We start from the raw sequence: 21,529 nt of genomic DNA on the forward strand, positions 1-21,529 counted from the left end.
AGGTGCTACAAACAGCCAGGAAAAGCACAAAGTTTGACGCAATATCAAAAATTAAACTCCTTCTGGTGTTTTAACAATAATATTACCTATCCTACTTTGTCATTGTGAGTGGACACCAAATATGCGATGTAATTGTTAATGGCCATGTGTTACTATTCAGAAAAATACATTTTTGCTGCATAGTTTCAGTAAATGGCCTTTAAATTTGGACAAGGGAAGAAGTTCTGAAAGTTACAGTCTGATTTCAGGGTACAATGAACTTTTATTTCAAAATACCATGATATGACCCCTTTAAGAGTCCAAGTCTCAATCAACATATTCATGATCTGGCTAGGTGTAAAGGACTGGATTCTGCTCTAATGAAAGTGCTGTAAACCAGGTTTGGACGTCCAGCAAAACAAATGGATTCCTGATTCCCCGTCATCAAGAACAGGGTGTGTGGGCAGGGCTCAGCTGAACTGACCCGTGCTGGTGCAGTAGATTGTGACTGTGAGCAGTGCGTGTGTGCAGTGCTGGTGGCTTAGATTGAGCCTGAGTCAGGTGCATGGCTTCATGGGAGCTCCGTGCCTGAGTTTAGCTAGTCACAGTGAGTCTGTCCTTTTTGCCCTTTTGTTCCTGTGTCACTTCCTGGAGCCATACTGACACAGTATCAGTCAAAAAGGACATTGAAACCCTGCTATGCGTCTGAACCAGAAAAATTCAACTGGTTAAACTGCAATGGGAGTCTGGCTGTGTCCTTTGCTGGGAAAGAGTTCATGTAAAGTTCTTGTGTGAGATGTACGTGCGCACATGAACAGCTCAGGGACCACAGAACTGGGTGACAAAAAATGAGGTTCATGTTACTCAGGAGCCATCTTCCTGTGCTGCTTCTCCAAAGCAAAATAATCTGCTAAGCAATCGGTTAGCTCTGCCACAGCAGCACAGTGAAATTCATTCAGTCCGGCACATTCTTACTGTCCTCAGAAACAGTGTGAATCATCACAAGTGAAAGGGAAAGCACTATACACACGCATGAGAGGTTGCTATCACACGTATGTGACTTTTTAGTGTGTAATTGTGCATTTTTATGTACAGGTTTAAGCAGGAATATTTATGCATGAGCAGGTGAGTGGCAAAAAGTGCTTTATAGACTGTGATGCACAGATGAGGGGTGAGGTAGAGTCTGTTTGAAGACATGGACAGGTAAGTGACACTCATTTCATTTCCTCTTGCAAGAAGGGTGTGGAGATTGTAAGTTCTCTACTTTCAAAGTCAGCAAAGATGTAGGGTACAATGGGGCTAAAAGTCCTTTCTATTTTTAATTGACCTCTCCGGACACAACTACAGAACTTCCCTGACGACCTATAAATAAGGTTTATTATTTGAAGTCATTTATTGCAAGTTATTTTTTTTTTATTATTGTAAATGTTGGAGATGTAGCTAATGAGAACCCCTGAAATTATATAATATATTTAGCAACAAAAACTAGATTTTTCAGATTTTCCGTTTTTCAGCAACGTATCTTTCCTTCTGTATTGTGACACATCTGAGTGTATATGATTTTGATTAAACATAACAGTGCTGAAAATGCATATCTGCACAAATGAATAGTTCACAAAACCATTAATAACGTGCATTTAGAAAACTGATGTTGTGAATTTTCATTTCATGCTAACTGTAATTCTGTATAAAAATTTCACAACAAACCAAGAATGAGCTTGATGTAATTAACTGATGAAACTGCAGCTTGAAATGTTGAAATGAAGCTTATTTGTTTGATTTAAAAGGACAGTTCACACAAAAATGTAAATTCAGTCATCATTTACTCATTGTCCATTTGTTCAAAACCTGTATGAGTTTCTATCCTTTGTCAAACACACAAGAAGATATTTTGGAGAATGCTGGTATCCAAACAGTTGATGGCCCAGGATAACCCCCCCCCATACTATGGAAGTCAATGGGTACCATCAACTGTTTGGTTACTAACATTCTCCAAAATATCTGGGGCCTCTTTTATCAACAGTGTGTAGAAAAGTTTCTATATTTTGTCCTTATTTTTACACACATTCCTACATATAAGTACAAGTTGGTAGATCACACACTTTGCATGAAACTGTGCTCACACACTCATTACACACACATCTGTGCATACACACTGTTGATATATGAGGGCCCTTATTTTGTGCTCAACAGGAACAACTTGTGCATAAGTAAATGTTGACAGAGTTTTCAAATTTTGAGTTTTGAGTTGAATGCTCCAATAACAATGGAGATTAATGTGTGAAACAATCTAGCAAGAACACATTTTAAAATACGATACTAAAATAATTTTAGTATCTAATCATATTTCCATATAACACAATTAAATAAATAGAAAATTGCTCAACGTCTTTTTTGGTGAAGTGGTTATTTTGATGTTTAGCCCCAATGTAACCTCTCACTCTTATGATCTAACCCTTAGTTTCTATTTTTGTTTTCATCTGTCGAATTCAGATGTTCAGGAATCATTCACGACCCTGTGCTTCTAATTTGTCAACATAAATGGTATGATGGATGGATTTCAGGGGTAATATTCCCCTAAAATAAATACCATGGCACTACCATGTTTTTGTAATAATGCCACAGTATTCTCTGAAGTTCTATGTAATACCATATGGTACAGCCATCTGATGAGCCAGGTCAGTGGGAGCACAATGAGCGATCTGAAGGCCATAACATGGAGATGCATGTGTCTCAAACCACAGCGTATGGCTTAATACATGTGTACATCTATCTGTCTGCCCAAACGGACAACACTAGGACAGATGAATACAGGAGGAAATACCTCACCACAGCTATATGGGTCACACGCCGGAAAGCCACAAGAGGCTATTCAGAAAATGAGGACACAAAATGTTTAGCTTAAGTAACATTCAAGTGGATATGGAAGATAAGTAGTTATGTGAGGACTGTAGACGCTGCATTGTAAGAAGATAAATGTGTTAATGCAGGCAGAATAGTACACATACATACATGTATGGACATGTTGCTACATGTATGTCTGTATGCTGGTGCATATGAGGTATGAGAAGTTCACACATCATATTTATGTATGTATACGAATGCACACAGTTATGTTCACACAGGAGATATTCTATGTGTGCAAAGAGGAAGATAAATGCTGAAATACTACTGTAGTAAGAGGAAAATTAGGTTAATCGTGTAGAGCCCAACTGTAGGTGTTCGATGTTGCTCACAGACGTTTCCTCTGTACTTACAACAACAGCTAGCGTTTCCGAAACAGGTTAGGAATTGGCTTATGAATGTGTGAGTTTCTTCGTCACGCTTTTAAAATAAGCTCCTTCTGAGGTTGGGAGGTATGTCAAGGTATGAGAGGTAGGTTGATGCATGCTAGCTTTTTGTCCGTCTGTGGGAGGAATCTGAATGGCAGGTGACTGTCGAAAGATGTGGAGGCCGACAACCCAAAACATATCCTAGACAAAGCTGATGGTGCAATATTAAGTGCATGTCCCGGCTCGGCGTTGCATGAGGATGCAAAAAATACAAATGCTTTGCGAAAACAAATTGACGATCAGTTTTCCCTCCCCGGGTTCCCCTGTGGCTCTCGGTCACACCTCCTGATCCTCGAAGACCTCGAGGAAGAGCGGGGGGAAGAGTTCTGTGGGACACTCCACTTTCATGTGCAGGAAGCGGCTGGCATGACAGGCGCCGATCATGCGCAGGTTCGTCACCTTCATCAGCAGCTTGGGCCAGAAGTGTGAGATGTTGTGCTTGCGATGGTTGATGTAGTGCTCGAATGCTAACAGGTACATCTCCTGACACTTCTCGATCTTCTCCACACATGTGAGTCCGGAACGATCTGTGCAATGGAAGACCAAACTAATATTAAAGTGACTGTCAAGTTAAAGGAAGGAGACAGGACTAGTTCACCACAAAATGAAAAATCATCATTTACTCCTTCTCATGCGGATTCAAACCCATATGTTGTAATTTTCATAGTAACTAAAGGAGGACTCCCCTTGTTTTGTGTGAACCCTTGGTATTTCTAACTGAATCGATCCTAATGATCTGAGTGCTCTGTTAGGTTTATATTCAGTGAGCATATCTGCAATATATTTCGGTCCTAGGTCATTTAGTGACTTATATACGAGTAAAAGTACTTTAAAATCAATCCTAAATGTAACAGAAGGGTACCGAAGAGTACAGAAGAGAACTGAAATTGAGCGGAAGTACGTAGTCAGGCTTAAAAATCATTAGGATATTAAGTAAAGATCATGTTCCATAAAGATATTTTGTAAATAATAAATCAAATATATATATATATATATAAAAACAAAAACAAACATAAATAATTGAAAATAAAATAAATTTAAGATTAAATAGATAATTAAACATTATAAAAGTATTTACTGTCACTTTTGATCAGTTTAATGTATCCTTGCTGAATAAAATTGTGATTTCTTCATAAAAAAATCTTACTGACCCCAAATGTTTGAATGGAACTGTATTCTAAGCACTTGAAAATGAAGTACTTATTATACAGACGAATTGTGAGAGGAACCAACAGAAAGTAATGATTCGCTGATAAACCTCCTTCCCAGTTCAAACGTCATTCGTTTGTGTGCCTTGTCAAACTTACATCAAATCTTTTAAACCGGAAAGCTGCAGCGGAGGACAAGATGATCCGTGAACAATAAAAAATAAATACAATTTCAAATGTAAAATTCTTCATTTGTGTTCAGTGGGAGAAAAGGAACAACTCATCCAGGTTTGAAACAACACGAAGGTGAGTAAATGATGCCAGGATCTTCCTAAGACCCCTCACCTGAGCTCATGAGCAGGACGGCCTGCAGCAGTGCCACCTCCGAGTCATCCAGGTTGAACTGTGACAGGCTCTTGCCCAAATCAAAGATGGCATCAGACACCACTCCTAACCCTCCGTTCTTCAGCTGCTCTCGACTGACAGCCATCTCCCCGCTCAGGGTCAGTGTCTCGCTCTCGGGGTCGTACCGCACCGCTGCACGCAAGGACATGATCTCCATACAGCAGCCTTTCAGCAGGATGATCTGGTCTTCACAGGGCAGCTGGACACCAGTGGAAGACAGGAAAGCACAAATCATTGCTGTTCGTGTGATACTACTCAAGGCTCAAAAACAAGGACGAACCACTATTTGATTGCTGTCTTTTAAATCGTTTTTTGAGATTCCTAGCACAATCAAAGGCCTCTAACTGGAGGCTTCAATGTCCTCCAATGTAGCAAGTCAACAACTGATGATTTGTGATCATTATGTGTTCACAAGAGCGACTAGAGTGGCAAAATAACAAGTGATTCAAAGCACAGCAACAGCGGTTAATCAAAGCCAATGTTTTAATAAGGCCAGCCTTTTTCATTCACACACAAACACAGATACAGATATGCAGTTTAGGTTCAGGAAGTACAGTGACAGCTGGAGCTGAGCACACAATTGCTCTTTCACAGCGGTGGAGTGCAGTATTTGGAAACACCGACACTGACCTCGGAGAACATGGGCAGCTTTTTGGCAAAGTCCACAACTCGTGTGATGGCAGGGGTGATGATCTTGGTGAACTCACTGAAGGCCTCCAGGTCGACCTTGTCGTTGTCTGATGTGGGGGCTGGAGACTGCCCGATGTCTTCTGGCTGAAAGACAGACCGACATAGAGGTTTGGATTGAGAAAAAAAATAATAATAATAACCTGACAGATGTTTCTATTGACTCTTTTTCCTGCTTATTTACAGCCCACACCATAAGAAATACATTTCATTTTACCAGCATTTATTTACAGTTTTTTTTTTTACAATCGCTATGACAGTTTTTTCAATACATTTAACAAGTTTCCTAAACTCTTAACGCACCAACACACCTAAAACACACAATTGGCAAAACGGTTAATTTCATGCTCAAAATCACGCATCGTAAACTAAACCCCAAAACTACTTTTCAAAATACAATAATAAACTAACACAATACACTATGTCTAACAAAACACTGCAAACATGTTTCAAAATCAAATAATTATTCAAAACACTAACACATGTTCTCTTCAAACAGGAACATTTAGTCAATCATAACACAATGATAAAATAAAAACACTATCATTAGCTGAAATTACAGAAACTGCATTATTTTATGTGTCAGGTCTGCCCTTATACAATAGACAGTATATTGTATTGATCATAGATTGTGTTTTGCATTGTAGTTTATTTTGAAGCCTCTGTACATTTTTTTTGGTTGGGTTTATTAAATGCATGCATTTTGTTTTTTTTTGCTGCAGAAATTCAATACAAAAAATGAATGAATCGCATCTGCAGAGTAGCTGAATCTCAGAGTAGCTTTATAAAATTTACAGTTTATGTAAAAAAAAATATACAGACACAGATTTGCTGCAGTAAAGACTTTATTTGCAACAGGACATTAGAAAAGGAGCGAAAACAAAAATTCAAGAAAAAAAAATGCAATCTAGCTGTCATTTATTTATAATTTATGTCATTATGTGAAAATACTAAATTTACAGAACAGAAAAAGCCACAGTAGAATAAAAAGTAAATATATACAGTAAATGTGATCTAATCTGCCCAAACTTCTACGTTTGTAAGTTAGTTGTAAGTTAGTCTTAGAACATGATGTTATCTGTTCTGACATAAAGTATGAAAGCAATTGGCCAGTAAAATGCCTTGGTCGAGCTTGTAAAAGAAGTTCAAGCATTTTAAATGTGTGTTAACTCTATGCATTTTGTATCAAAGCAACAAGAAATTTGTTAATTGTATAGCCTACAAAGACGGATGTTGTGCTAATCGTGTTAAGAGTTTAGGAAACTTGTTAAAGGTATTGAAAAAACTGTCATAGCGATTGTAAAAAACTGTAAGTGAGATGTATGTGTATTTTCTTAAAAAAGTAAATAAATAAATTACTAGCCTACTATTTTAAAACACTAAAAGTTTGGGGTCAGTTATTTTTCATGTGAAAGAAGTTCGTATTTTATTCAGCAAGGATGTCGCATCAAAAGACATGACAGTGTTGACATTTATAATGTTACAAAAACATCAAATACATATTGTTCTTTTTAGTTTTCTATTGATCAAAGAATCCTGCAAAATTAAAACCATTTCCACAAAATGTTAAGATTTCTGAAGGATCGTATGACACTGAAGATGCTGAACATTCAGCTTTGTCATCACAGGAATACATGACATTTTTAAATATTAAAACAGAAAACCGTTATTAAATTTTTATATTTCACAGCATTCTTGTTTTTACTGTATTTCCTCGTATTTTGATGATAAAATATTTCTTTGAAAAACAATCACAAAATGACCCCCGACTTTTTTCTTTTTAATTTGTTTATATTTCTTAACCCATTCTAAGGCTACGTTTACACTAGGGATTTTTCGATTTAAAACGGATTCATTTTGCTACGGTTACGCCTGTCATTTACACTATTCTGCCGTTTTCCAGGACGAAACCTTAGACTTTTGAAAACACTGCAGACCCAGTTTTAGTTTGAAAACTTTGGGGTTGCGTTTCATTGTTGTACCCATAGATACAGTACATCATTCGACCGCTCCAAGCACGAAAATGGAGTATTGTAAACAGGACCGAAGGCCGTTTTCACATTTGGTTAGACTGAGCTCAAGCAAACTTAGTAAGATCCACTAGAGCACAGAACAGACAAGCAAACCAAACTCTGATTACTAAAGAATCCATCCATCTATCCTCAAACTGATTTGTCTGATTGTTTGAGGGTCAATCCAGTGCTCTTTAGTCATTATCAGCTACTCTCAAATCCTGACAGACCACTCTGTGTAACAACACCAGTTGTTTATTTTTTGACCTCTGACATTCAAACACAGTTGCCATGATGAAGAAGTGACTTCACATGATCACAGACATACAGACACAACCAGGGCTCTTACTAGGAACTTGCGTTTCTGTTTCCAGTGAGGGCCCTGGGCATTGGTGTGGCGATGAGCCTCCGTCACCATACGAATCAGCTCCCACTCCGAGACGGTGGGCTCAGGCCGATTGTGCAGAGTTTTCACAATCTCCTCTTTCTTCTTCCGTTCCCGGTTTTCCTCGATCAGACGCCTCTTGGCCACACGCTTTGAATCATCCAGCACCACTGCCAGGGACATGAATCACTCATTTAATACTCTCAGTACTGAACAGGAAATGACAAGCAATGTTATGTAATGTCATTATGTGTAAGAAGATTATAGCAGGGTTTTTTTAAAGGCCGGATTTATATATTTATTTTTTGAGAAACAATGTCATTTAAAGACAATCTTACCATCAGATTGTACTGAATTAATACTTTGGAAAATAAATAAATAAAATCAGCAGGTCTTATATATAAATAAACAAAATGCATACATATATACATGTATATTTTTATACTTTATAATATACAAATTTTAAACATTAGGAAAACATTTTCTGTAGTCTTCAGACACTAAAGTATTTTCTAAAATAAAAAAAATTAAAATATATATATACATATATATATATATAAAAAAAAAAAAACTAAAATGGTCACGCTTTACTTTAAGGTCCAGTTGTCACTATTGACTATTAACAATGACTTTTGCCTCAAACTCCTAATTACTGTTTTTTAATAGTTAGTAAGGTAGTTGTTAAGTTTAGACATTGAACAGGAATATGATCATGCAGAATATATGCTTTGTAGGTACTAATAAACAGCCAATTTGCTAGTAATATGTATCCTAATAAGCAGCTAGTTAATAGTGAGAATTGGTCCCAATACTAAATAAATATTAAATATAAATATCCTTAATAAAATAAAATTTGGGTTTGGGTTAGTCTGTAGTCATTTTTATTAGCTTAATATAAAAAAACTTAATCTAGAGTATGTCTTCATTTAGCCAAGCAAACGTGTGTGTGTGTGTGTGTGCGTGTGAACACTCACAGTCCATGGCCATCCCCACCGAGATGCACTTCTTGAAGCGGCACAGCTGGCACTGGTTGCGGGTGACTTTATCAATGATGCAACAGCTGTCATATTTGCAGGAATAGGAAGGGTGAAGATTCTTCTGTATTGTCCTCCTAAAGAAACCCTGGGAATAGAAGAAAGCAGATTAATGCATGAGTACAGACTGATTATGATTATCAAGCGGTTCAGGGCTTGGAAATCTCACCTTGCAGCCCTCACATGTGATGCAGCGGTAATGGTAGCCGGTGGCCTTGTCCCCACATACCACACATGGCTCGTCTTTCTCCAGGTAGCTGGGAACATACCCTGGAACAGAGATGATCTTCACTAGAAGAGGAGGAGATGGGTTGTTACAGCAGAACACACACATTCACACCCATGACATGTTTAATGGGGACATTTCATAGACGTAATGGTTTTTATACTGTCCAAACATACCCTAACTCTACCCCTCACACAAATCATCCCACATTTTTATTCAAAAAACTTCACTTTAAGCTATTTTTCTCAGTGGGACCAAAAAAAAGTCCTCACAATGTAAAAAATGACTGGTATTAACATCCTTGAGGGGACATTTGATCCCCATAATGTAGGGAATACACACACAAACACACACACACACATACTACGAGATATCACTTCACCAGCCCTGACTGTCATATTGTTAATAACTCCTTCTGTGTTCTGGGAAGTCATAAGCGTTTCGAGAATTACAAGGGTGAGGAGATGATAACAGTATTTTTAGTTTATTCCAAAAAGATCTGTGGACGATGTTGAACTGTGAACTCAATTAATCTGATCAAATACAGACACGTTGTCTGTTTCAGAAAAATACTGAAAAAAAAAAAAAAAAAATATATATATATATATATATATATATATATATATATACACACACACATATATATACACACATATATATATACATATATATATATATATATATACAGGTTCTTCTCAAAAAAATTTGCATATTGTGATAAAGTTCCTTATTTTCCATAATGTAATGATAAAAATTAAACTTTCATATATTTTAGATTCATTGCACACCAACTGAAATATTTCAGGTCTTTTATTGTTTTAATACTGATGATTTTGGCATACAGCTCATGAAAACCCAAAATGCCTGTCTCAAAAAATTAGCATATTTCATCCGACCAATAAAAGAAAAGTGTTTTTAATACAAAAAAAAAAGTCAACCTTCAAATAATTATGTTCAGTTATGCACTCAATACTTGGTCGGGAATCCTTTTGCAGAAATGACTGCTTCAATGCGGCGTGGCATGGAGGCAATCAGCCTGTGGCACTGCTGAGGTGTTATGGAGGCCCAGGATGCTTCGATAGCGGCCTTAAGCTCATCCAGAGTGTTGGGTCTTGCGTCTCTCAACTTTCTCTTCACAATATCCCACAGATTCTCTATGGGGTTCAGGTCAGGAGAGTTGGCAGGCCAATTGAGCACAGTAATACCATGGTCAGTAAACCATTTACCAGTGGTTTTGGCACTGTGAGCAGGTGCCAGGTCGTGCTGAAAAATGAAATCATCTCCATAAAGCTTTTCAGCAGATGGAAGCATGAAGTGCTCCAAAATCTCCTGATAACTAGCTGCATTGACCCTGCCCTTGATAAAACACAGTGGACCAACACCAGCAGCTGACATGGCACCCCAGACCATCACTGACTGTGGGTACTTGACACTGGACTTCAGGTATTTTGGCATTTCCTTCTCCCCAGTCTTCCTCCAGACTCTGGCACCTTGATTTCCGAATGACATGCAAAATTTGCTTTCATCCGAAAAAAGTACTTTGGACCACTGAGCAACAGTCCAGTGCTGCTTCTCTTTAGCCCAGGTCAGGCGCTTCTGCCGCTGTTTCTGGTTCAAAAGTGGCTTGACCTGGGAAATGCGGCCCCTGTAGCCCATTTCCTGCACACGCCTGTGCACGGTGGCTCTGGATGTTCTACTCCAGACTCAGTCCACTGCTTCCGCAGGTCCCCCAAGGTCTGGAATCGGTCCTTCTCCACAATCTTCCTCAGGGTCCGGTAAACTCTTCTCGTTGTGCAGTGTTTTTTGCCACACTTTTTCCTTCCCACAGACTTCCCACTGAGGTGCCTTGATACAGCACTCTGGGAACAGCCTATTCGTTCAGAAATTTCTTTCGGTGTCTTACCCTCTCGCTTGAGGGTGTCAATGATGGCCTTCTGGTCAGCAGTCTTACCCATGATTGCGGTTTTGAGTAATGAACCAGGCTGGGAGTTTTTAAAAGCCTCAGGAATCTTTTGCCGGTGTTTAGAGTTAATTAGTTGATTCAGATGATTAGGTTAATAGCTTGTTTAGAGAACCTTTTCATGATATGCTAATTAATTGAAATTAATTGAGAATTTTGGGTTTTCATGAGCTGTATGCCAAAATCATCAGTATTAAAACAATAAAAGACCTGAAATATTTCAGTTGGTGTGCAATGAATCTAAAATATATGGAAGTTTAATTACATTACATCCATCATTACATTATGGAAAATAATGAACTTTATCACAATATGCTAATTTTTTGAGAAGGACCTGTATATATATATATATTTATTGTTATCATTCTTAACAATTCTCAAAGATATTAATAGTTATTTTTGATAGCTGCATTCAAAATCTGTTTGTCTTAAAACACAGAGGGGGTTATGTTTGGGCAAAATGCTGGGGTTTAGACTGCAGAGACACCGTATGTAAAATCCTCACCAGACGTGCTCTTCATAGAGCATTGACTATTCTTTCTTTTTCTCTTCACTCCATCCGGCCACCTGGAGAAAAAGAGGAGAGGGGAAAAAAAGTGTACAGTAAAATCAGAAACTATTTTTCTATTTCTATTTCACAAGATTGGCATTGTTAAATATCGTTGAAAGTTTGGGGTTGGTATGATTTTTTATATTTTTTACAGAAAGAAGTCTCTTATTCTCACCAAGGCTGCATTTATTTGTTCAGTAATGAAATACAAATACTGAAATACAGTAAGAACACTAAAACAAATGTATTTATTTATTTAATTTATTTAATACTGTAAAATATTATTAGAATAAAAAATAACTTGTTTTAACATATTATAATTTAACATGTTTTCATAACAATTTCAATCAATGCTTAATATTTTGTGGAAAACTATGATACAGGATTCTTTGAATAGAAATTTCAAAAGAGAAACAGAAATCTTTTGTAACATTATAAATGTCTTTACTATTACTTTTGATCAATTTAATGCATCATTGCCAAATAAAAGTATTTATTTCTTTAAAAAATTTCATAATTTATTCCATTGTTTTACAGTACATATCGTAAGGCCTAACAGTAAAAATAGAAATCATCAAATGCAACAATGCAAAAACACTCCACGTGTATGTCACTGGTCAGACACTCACACCAATGCTGTCAGGCTAGTCACAATCTTCAAACAAACACTATAATGAGAGACTTTCTACAGCTGGTCTGCATATTAAGCGCAGAATAGACATTTAAAGACTATTTTAACACCAAAACATTCAAACACTTTTTTCCTTCGGTGGAACATAAATTAGGATATTTTGAGAAATGTGTCTTTTTGTGAGAGGTAGTCAACAGTAACCAAAACTGTTCAGCTGGCAACATTCTTGAGAACATCTTTTGTGTTCCACGTAAGAAAGTCTTTCATAAAGGTCTGAGCAACAGCTGAAAACTCATCTCTTTTGATTCTACTTGACTTCATCATAAATATATATATAAACTTTCTCTTTCTCTTTATGTATTCCTTCCCTTTCTAGCTTGTACTTATTTGAACAATTCCTGAAACTTTGTATTACGAGCACTTCCTGTGTCTGTTTGCCTCTTTAAGAAGAATCGCTTTATGTATTTGTTAATTGTAAGTCGCCTTGGATAAAAGCTTCTGCTAAATGAATACATGTAAATGTTTGGAATGACATGAGGGTGAATACATGCTGAAAGCATTTTCATTTTAGGTGAACAATCCCTTTAAGTAAGTATGCAGAATAAATGCATGTGGTGACCACATGGTGGCGCTGTTTAAAATAATCTCACACTGCATTATTTACCTCAGCTGACCGCAGTAATTTGTTTATCAACAGTGTGGCATGACCATGTAAAACTAAAGGATCAGCAACAGACCAAACCACAAACCGGTTTCATATGTTAAACTCATGTGACTGTCATGATGACTCCAAAACCACAATCAAATACATAAGCAACACTTTCATGCAAGCTCCTCAGTGAACAACAACAGAAGACTCTGTCTGCGTGTGGAGGTTATGAACTCAGTAGTGATGTACAACAAATGAACCCGACACACCTCCATGAACCAGAACAGAGTCCAGATGATGTGAGGCAATGCTTGTGTGTATAGAGCTCAACACAACAACACACAGCCTAGTATATACACAAGTGTCACGTTATTAGTTCCCTGCATGAAGATAGTGCTATATTACAAATTACCAAAACATGACAAATCTGATAAGCCTACAACATGCTTGCAAACATTGCAAACAACTTAAATGCAACATATTCAAATGCAATCCCGCATTATCACTCACATGGGATCTGAGTTTCATTAAACACACACGCACACACAAGATATCCAACCACTGACAATAATGAAATGACTTCTCTCTATTGGATAGCACAGTATTAAGTCCAACTGACAATCTGCCCGTGCATCAAAAGACAAGACTGAACAAACAGAGGGAATGGGATGGATGGAGAAAAAACATTTATATTCTAACCTGTTGACATATTGGGGCTGTAAAATGTGCATGATTGCCGTCTCCCTCCTCTCGCAAAGCTGTCCGCAATCTATCTGCGGTAACAGGGACTCTGAGCTGGTAGGACGACACTTCTCTTTCTCTCTCACCCTATCCCGTTCCTCTCTCCCTCTCCACACACTCCTCCTCCTGCCACGGCTCCTGTGCATCAGCCCTGTGAGCCCCACCTCTCCTGCATCACTAACCCTCCACTCTCATCTTCCTCTTCACTCTCTCGCTGCAAAGGGCCCTCTGCCATCTGCACTGTTGTCTTTTACACATACTTCAGATACTCATGTTCAGTTTGTTTTCTTCAACGTAAAACGTTCATGCATAAATCATCAACAGAACTTTGTTAGAGCAGTAAACTCAGCATTTTACATCTTTAGTGAATCAATTCAATGCACACAGATTATGGTTCAAAATACGAGTGTATGGATGTATGTATGTATGTATATATATATATATATATAGTTTAGTATAATACTATAACATATAATAAAACATTTAATTTATAATGTAAAAAGGATAACAAAAAAATATTAATAACAAATATAATGTGTAATAATATATTTGTATTTATTATATAAAAATAATAACAAAAACAATATTAATTACAATAACAATGATGTTGATGACTGTTAAGGTTAAGGTTATGGTCTACTTTATTGAATTGGAGATTCGAGTTGGGCTCAAAATACAAACACTGCATCACTACAATGAGAACATCAACAACAACAAAAAACAACAACATACATCTCAGTAAAATTATGGTTGCTAATGTTAACGTGAATATGAGAATTATATTTCTTATTAATTTTGTCAACACATTTGACAATAACATTAATGTTCTTTTCTGGTTTACCTTTTTATGCATGCAAATATACAGTGGAAACAAATGACAACATTTTATTAAAAGAAGTTATATGATTTTCAACATTTTAAATCAAAGATATGCTTTTATTCCCAGATTTCCTCAGGTTTTTGCACCTCACCACACATTTTTAGCAGTCATCTAGAAAAAAATTATAAAAAGAATTACACCATCTTTTATTATTAACAGCTGCGAGCATGAACAAGTTAAAAATGAGAGTTTCTATCCTCTTGGATCTTGTGGCTAAAGCTACACGTGAGAGGATGACACATCAAAGCAAAATCCACGTCAAAGTTCCACTTCCTCCTTTTTAATTCCCACACATGCTTCCGAGGAGAGAGGAGCCGAGAGACGAGTGCACACACACACACACACACACACACACACTCAGAGTGAATAAGCCTTTAAATGCTCACTCACGCGCACTTTCTGCTAATCAAATTACAGAGGTGTAATTAAATGACGGGTCGAGGCGAGGCAGGACAAATCTGCCTTTCAGGGAACCATCTGAAACTTCTCTAGCTGCATAATAATCCCACAACTGACCCACAGGGCCCCTGGAACTGTGTGAGAGTTTGTGTGTGTGTGTGTGTGTGTGTGTGTGTGTGTGTGTGTGTGTGAGAGTGTGTGTGAGAGTGTGTGTGTGTGCGAGAGTGTGTGTGAGTGTGTGTGTGTGTGTGTGTGTGTGTGTGTGAGAGTGTGTGTGAGAGTGTGTGTGTGTGCGAGAGTGTGTGTGAGAGTGTGTGTGTGTGTGTGTGTGTGTGTGGTGCGCATGCAGTAACTAACTGAACGTCTGGGGGAGGGCGCGACCATGAGGCAGCACATGTGAGAGACACGTGCTTGGACGCTCCATATAAACACACACACACACACTGCCTCAATGACACACACTGATCACAGACAATCCACCGACTGTCGTAATGATTCAGTGTCCTGAATTGTCCCTTGCTACACAGTGGCCCCATCTGGCTTATGTACCTCTCTCTCTCATGCACTATAATCTCACTCTCTATGTCTTATTTCATATCTAATCATATCATCTAATCGTAAAACATTTAACACACTTTGATGAATCATCAAGCACTCTGGATTACAATTGCATTCGGTTAGGTGATGTTAAAGACTTCTTGCACATGTGTGCTGCAGTCACTCCTTAGACCAATGTAAATGTTATAATAATCCTTTATGTTTGATTTTATTATATACTTATATATTAGTTAATTTGGTCTGACTGATCAGTCAAAGCACTGAGTGGTTAAATACGTTTGTATAATGACGATACTGTCACAAACTGTGTCGGAGGGAATGAACGTGGAGATGTGGATCAAATAATAAATCTAAACACAGGGGATATCCACAACAAGGAGTGGCTGGTGACACCCAAACATGACGATTTTTAATTAAATAAACACTATTAATTATATTTAAATAATATTATATTATATATAATACAATAATAATAATAATAATAATAATAATAATAATAACAATAATTATTATTATTATTCCACTCAAATTGTTATTCTGATTTATATAATAACAATAAATATGAATATAATAAATACTATAATAATAATAATAATAATGTTTGAGGTGATTATATTTATTGTAAGATTGTTATTATGAATGTGTCGGAATAAGATTGGAAAGCTTTATTATATACATTTTGTGAAAGTACAAAAAAGGTCTAGAAGGATGTAAAATTAGTGTACAATTATTTATTAGTTAATTTGGTAAAATGTAACTCTTCATTATTGCAAAATATACAAAGGGTTAATCAAAACAGCACTTTAAATAAAATTATATACTATGTACATTTTTTTTATTTTTTTTTATTTTTATGAAGCACCTTGTTGGTGTAGAATTTAATAAAATTGTTAACATTATTAAATAATAAATACTTTCGAAAAAAATATAGTTTTTCTAAAACGTCTGTTATTTGATCAAAGCAGATACACTTATTGGTCATCTCAACCCTTCCAAATACTAGCACATTAGTCAACCAAGTCACTCAGTTCATCCTAAAATGAAAATTCTGTCATCGTTACTCACCCTCATGTCGTTTCAAATCTGTATGATTTTCTTTCTTCTGTTAAACATAAAAGAAATGTTAGTAACCAAACAGTTTTGGTTACCATTGACTTTCAGCGTCATCAAACAAGCATGAAACATTAAAAGATTTCTCAAAATATCTTCCACAGAAGAAAGAAAGTCATACAGGTTTGAATCAGGAATAAATGATGACAGAATCTTTGTTTTTGGCTGAACTACCGCTTTAAGAGCGGACATATTTTCTAAAAACACACAGGATAGCTCACCATGTCTCGTCTCCCTCTGGCAGGTTCAGCTCCTGCTCTTTGTGTTCCATTCACCTTGATTCCATCCAGCGACCAATCACAGGAGACTGAGGCGGACCCGACCCTCGCCGCTTCGCTCAGCATACGCAGGGTGAGTATCCGTCGGCTGCTTTAGGACGGCTCATGGTGACATACCCGCACATGTATTTCTGCCGCTGGATCAAACGCCTTTACACCTGTTTGAAAGACACACATCATTCATCTTGAATTAGCACAAAGAGAGTCCCTGCTCCCGTCCTCTAGAGGCTGCACCAAACTTCATTTGTAAAGCTGCGGTGACTCAGTTTGCACACACGGTGGTGCATGTGTGCACCAGATCATTGTGTCTGACCTCTTGCCCCGGAGCTCAGGCCAAGCTGCTCTCATTAGAGGGAAAAGGCTAGTTGATAAACATTCAACCCTCTCGCCCGAGTGTTATTTTTCCATTCTTGCTCTGAAGCCGACATAGCTTCACCATGCAAGGTCAATAAATCTGCCGTTTCCAAGGCAACCACTCGGCCTCTATCTTATTATAGGAAAGCTGAACTGGGTTATTCCATAATGGCTGACCTCGGTGTTTAATAATTCATCAGATCATTCCATTTTGGGATTAATTTACTCATTTATTAAAAATATCTTAGAGATTAGGTTTGTGAAGCATGTCACACTTTCTGTTCTTCTCTCCGCCTCGCTCATGCATTATCACCTGCGTGTCACACCTTAGCATCTCACGTTCTTAAACAGCCAATAAAAGCACCTCAGTCTGAATCAGTGTGATATACACAACAATGACCTGCTGAATCTCTTATTTTAGAGACTCTGGCTTCAGATTAGTCAGTCTACAATAAAGTAAGCAGAGATGTTGCTTTTTTATTATTATGTTGATGTCTATTGTCTAATAACTTTAGCTTTCTGACACTAATAAATAATCGTTGTACTACATAAATACAAACAATATGTAGGGCCCTATGATGCCCTGCGATGTGGAAAACGTGGACGGAATTGTGGAATCCAGTCATTAAAATAGAATTTACTGTATGATTCTTAGTGTCATAGAATTTGCCAAATTTTGTACGAATAAATCTAAACTACGTCAGTTCACTCATAGTCTCGAAATGGGCTAGTGTCTGTGAATATTAAGCTGCTAAAAGACTTTTAAAGTGGTCATATGATGTTGCTAAAAGGAATATTATTTTATGTATTTGGTAAAAGATAAGTGTTTATGCGGTTTAAGGTTCAAAAAACACATTATTTTCCACATACTGTATATTATTGTTTTTCCTCTATGCCCTGCCTTTCGGAAACACATCAATTTTTACAAAGCTCATCTGTCTGAAAAGCGAGGTTTGCTCTGATTGGCCAGCTATCCAGTGCGTTGTGATTGGCTTAATGCCTCAAGCATGTGATGAAAATGTTACACCCCTTACTATATTTTGACATGGCGGTGCACTACCAATACTACAGCGAGAATAAAAGTTTGGCCTTCTTTCTTTGAGTAAATATTTGGACCATGTTATGCAAATCATCTAACACAGTGACATAGACATGTAGGGGCGTGTTTATATGAGGTGCTTTAGGAAGGCATGGATGAGTCTTAACTTTTAGAAAGAATATCTCTTTGGGTTTGAGACTTTACAGATCTTATATGCATGAACAGCTTGCAGCACTCCAGAGACAAAGGAAAACTTGAAATCGCATCATATGACCCATTTAAATCCGAATCTTGCATGTTCTCAGTGTTTCTGTGTGAATCGTACAGTCTATGCTGTGAATGAATGACTCAGACGAAAATCACCGGGTTTTGTTTACTTCACAAACTGAAGTGCGTGCAGAGGTGGGTAGAGTACCCAAAAACTGTACTCAAGTAAAAGTAAAAGTACTTCTAGAAATATTTACTCAAGTAAAAGTAAAAGTACTAGTCTTGAATAGTTACTTGAGTAAGAGTAAAAGAGTATCGGATAAAAAATCTACTCAAGTAGTTAGTTACTAGTTACTTTGGGTCATATATACTGAGCCTATTTTTATTTAGATATATAGATAAAATGTATGTAATGTGTGCGTGTATAAATGTATATATTTCATCAGCCTTTACTCCAATTTATGTAATTTATTATAAAACCCTGTCTGTTTACTTAAGTAACAGATATAGGTGTCATGCCATAACATATTTTTAATACGACTGACTTTATATTAAATGTGAATTATAACATTGAAAGTTAATGTGATATAAATATTGCTACTAATCTTTCATTGTTCAGAAAGAGAGCAAATAACATTTACATTATTAAAGATAATTTTCACTGACAGTCTAGATTTCAATCACTCTCAGAAACTCCCATTAAAATCACTGAAACTGTTAACACTGTGAAAACAATATCTTAATTAAAGATTCGTACACACATCTGCACTTTGTTGTTCCTGCGAGAGAATTCGCCAGAAAGAGGTAGGCCTATTCAGTCAGTGAGCGAGTGAAGGAAGCACCGGCATTTTAGCGATGACTCATCTGAACGCCTCTGATTGGCCAATGCTTTAATAAGCTCAAAAGAATCATGTGTGATTGGTTATTATGCGCAGCGCTGTAAAAACGCATCTATCTCTGGCTCAGCGCCAGCAAGCAATCACAGATCTGAATTTAGCAGCTGATGATATGACTTGCTGAACGTACTCGCACCAGTGTGATTGTATTAAAATTAATAAAATCTTAATCGGCTATTTTTTGTCTTTTGGAAGCTTAATTCAACTTGACTCCCCTCTGTTATAAGCCAAACACGTACAACAAACTAATGTCACAGGTATCGTGTACTGTAATCGAATGTAGCCCAAGTTATTACCTGTTAAACAGTAGACAGCACACGCGGTGTTCATCTAATAAGGATCTCCATCGCTAGCAAATAATAGCCTTTGCAGATTTCAATTCAGTGCAGTTCCAGCCACGTTTTCAACGCTCTTTCTGTTCTTAAACGTTACAACTCCGAGTGAACCACTTCAGACGCTCAACGCGTGCGGCAGGGAACTGAACGAATCATTCAAACTGATTCATGAACCAATTCACTCGTTTACCAATTGGTTTGATCAAGCCTTTGAACAGAATTGACTCAAAAGAATGAATCATTCGCGAATGGGCATCGTTCATTGTCCAGAGAAAAGTAGACGGCGCGTTTGGAATAAACTGAAGAATTTATAACATTTATTGCATTAAGATAAAGTAACGAGAGGAGCGTCGCCCACAGTAACGAAGTAAAAGTACAGATTTTTCCCCAAAAATTTACTCAAGTAAGAGTATAAAGTACCCATCTTTAAATATACTCCGAAAAGTATTAGTTACCCCAAATAATTACTCAAGTAAATGTAACGAAGTAAATGTAACGAAGTAAATGTAACTCGTTACTACCCACCTCTGAGTGCGTGTGACGCTCCAGGTGAATAAACACATAAACACATGTCCTGAGATGCTCTTAAGAGTAACTTTATGAGCATTTGACCATTTCATTTTAGAAAAACTGTCATCATATCACACAAACAAAACTCCATCAAGATAATCATCAGGTTAAACTTGAAGTGGTAGAAGTGGTAACAGAAATATATTACTTTTGAACAGAATAATGTATGTCTTATTGTAATACTACAACTACAACTACTACTAATACAAATATTATTCAAACAACATTTTTTATGGAATAATAACTCCAAAAAAATTGAAAGGGTTAAATTTTCATTGGATTACAAGAAAAATTAAATGAATATTTTATGCTTTCATTTGATTACCAGATTTTTTTTTTTTTAAATAAAAGTATTTCGTAGGGCCCTAAAATGACATTAAAAAAAAAAAAACTTTTAATAAATTACTATTAAATCCCGTTTCATGATTTCAAGACATGCTTTTTGATTAATAAGATTTAATTTAACCATTAAAATGGAGTTCAGAAAAAAAAAACTTTATATGGAATTTAAATGGAAAAAAACTGAATAAATTAAATTGATTTCATAGGGCCATAAATATGCATTATGAATATGACTCATTATTTTATAAATGTTATTAAGAATAACAATAAAAGTAGTTTTTGATTAATTATAAAATATCACTAATCATGAACTTTGTGAGCAATTCTTGGGCAAGGTACAAAATCTTTAATATACAAAAAATGCAAGATATATTCTTGCAATTCTGAGAGAAAAAAAGACAGAATTGGGGGTTTATATCTCTATAAAAAAGTTGCAATTCCTTTTTTAAATCACGTGGCAGAAACAAGCTTTTATTTAGACAAAACTATTGTTAGGCTATAGGACATATTGTTTTATTTCATTTAGCCATTACACGCATATTGTAAAGAATCAAAGTTTCAACCTGAATGCTATAAATAATTTTATTCAAGAAGCTACTGTAGTTGAACTTTTCCCATTCAATAGTTCTGGTCAATAGCTTCTATTGTCACTCTAATGGAACAATCGGATTGTGTGTGTGTGTGTGTGTGTGTGTTTAGCAGGCATCGCAACAGCTTTGGCCACAGCTGCATATGTAACCTTCCCTCAGGAAATATATTCTTTAAATCTGATTGTTCAACCATGGAGCCTTGAACACACTCTGAATAGTCAGAAACAACTAA

General features: G+C 36.6%; 1 protein-coding gene across 6 annotated transcripts; it reads right to left on the minus strand.

The window, feature by feature from the left end:
* Positions 1 to 1,500: 1,500 nt before the first annotated feature.
* Positions 1,501 to 17,158, minus strand: LOC132147616 (thyroid hormone receptor alpha-A). Of its 6 annotated transcripts, none has more exons than XM_059557097.1 (9): positions 16,962 to 17,158; positions 11,674 to 11,735; positions 9,152 to 9,252; positions 8,923 to 9,070; positions 7,913 to 8,118; positions 5,495 to 5,638; positions 4,805 to 5,063; positions 2,118 to 3,838; positions 1,501 to 2,017 (listed from the first exon to the last, which is right to left on the minus strand). In XM_059557097.1, exons 1-8 carry the CDS (start codon positions 16,970 to 16,972, stop codon positions 3,588 to 3,590), a joined length of 1,182 nt encoding a protein of 393 aa, XP_059413080.1. In that variant the 5' UTR covers positions 16,973 to 17,158; the 3' UTR covers positions 1,501 to 2,017; positions 2,118 to 3,587. The 6 variants fall into 6 exon arrangements, with proteins under 6 accessions (XP_059413080.1, XP_059413076.1, XP_059413079.1 ...); XM_059557093.1 differs by having other exon boundaries at positions 16,908 to 17,158; XM_059557096.1 differs by having other exon boundaries at positions 9,152 to 9,273; positions 16,962 to 17,153.
* Positions 17,159 to 21,529: the final 4,371 nt, after the last annotated feature.

The sequence above is a fragment of the Carassius carassius genome, chromosome 1, assembly GCF_963082965.1.
Source record: "Carassius carassius chromosome 1, fCarCar2.1, whole genome shotgun sequence".
NCBI classification, from domain to species: Eukaryota; Metazoa; Chordata; class Actinopteri; order Cypriniformes; family Cyprinidae; genus Carassius; species Carassius carassius.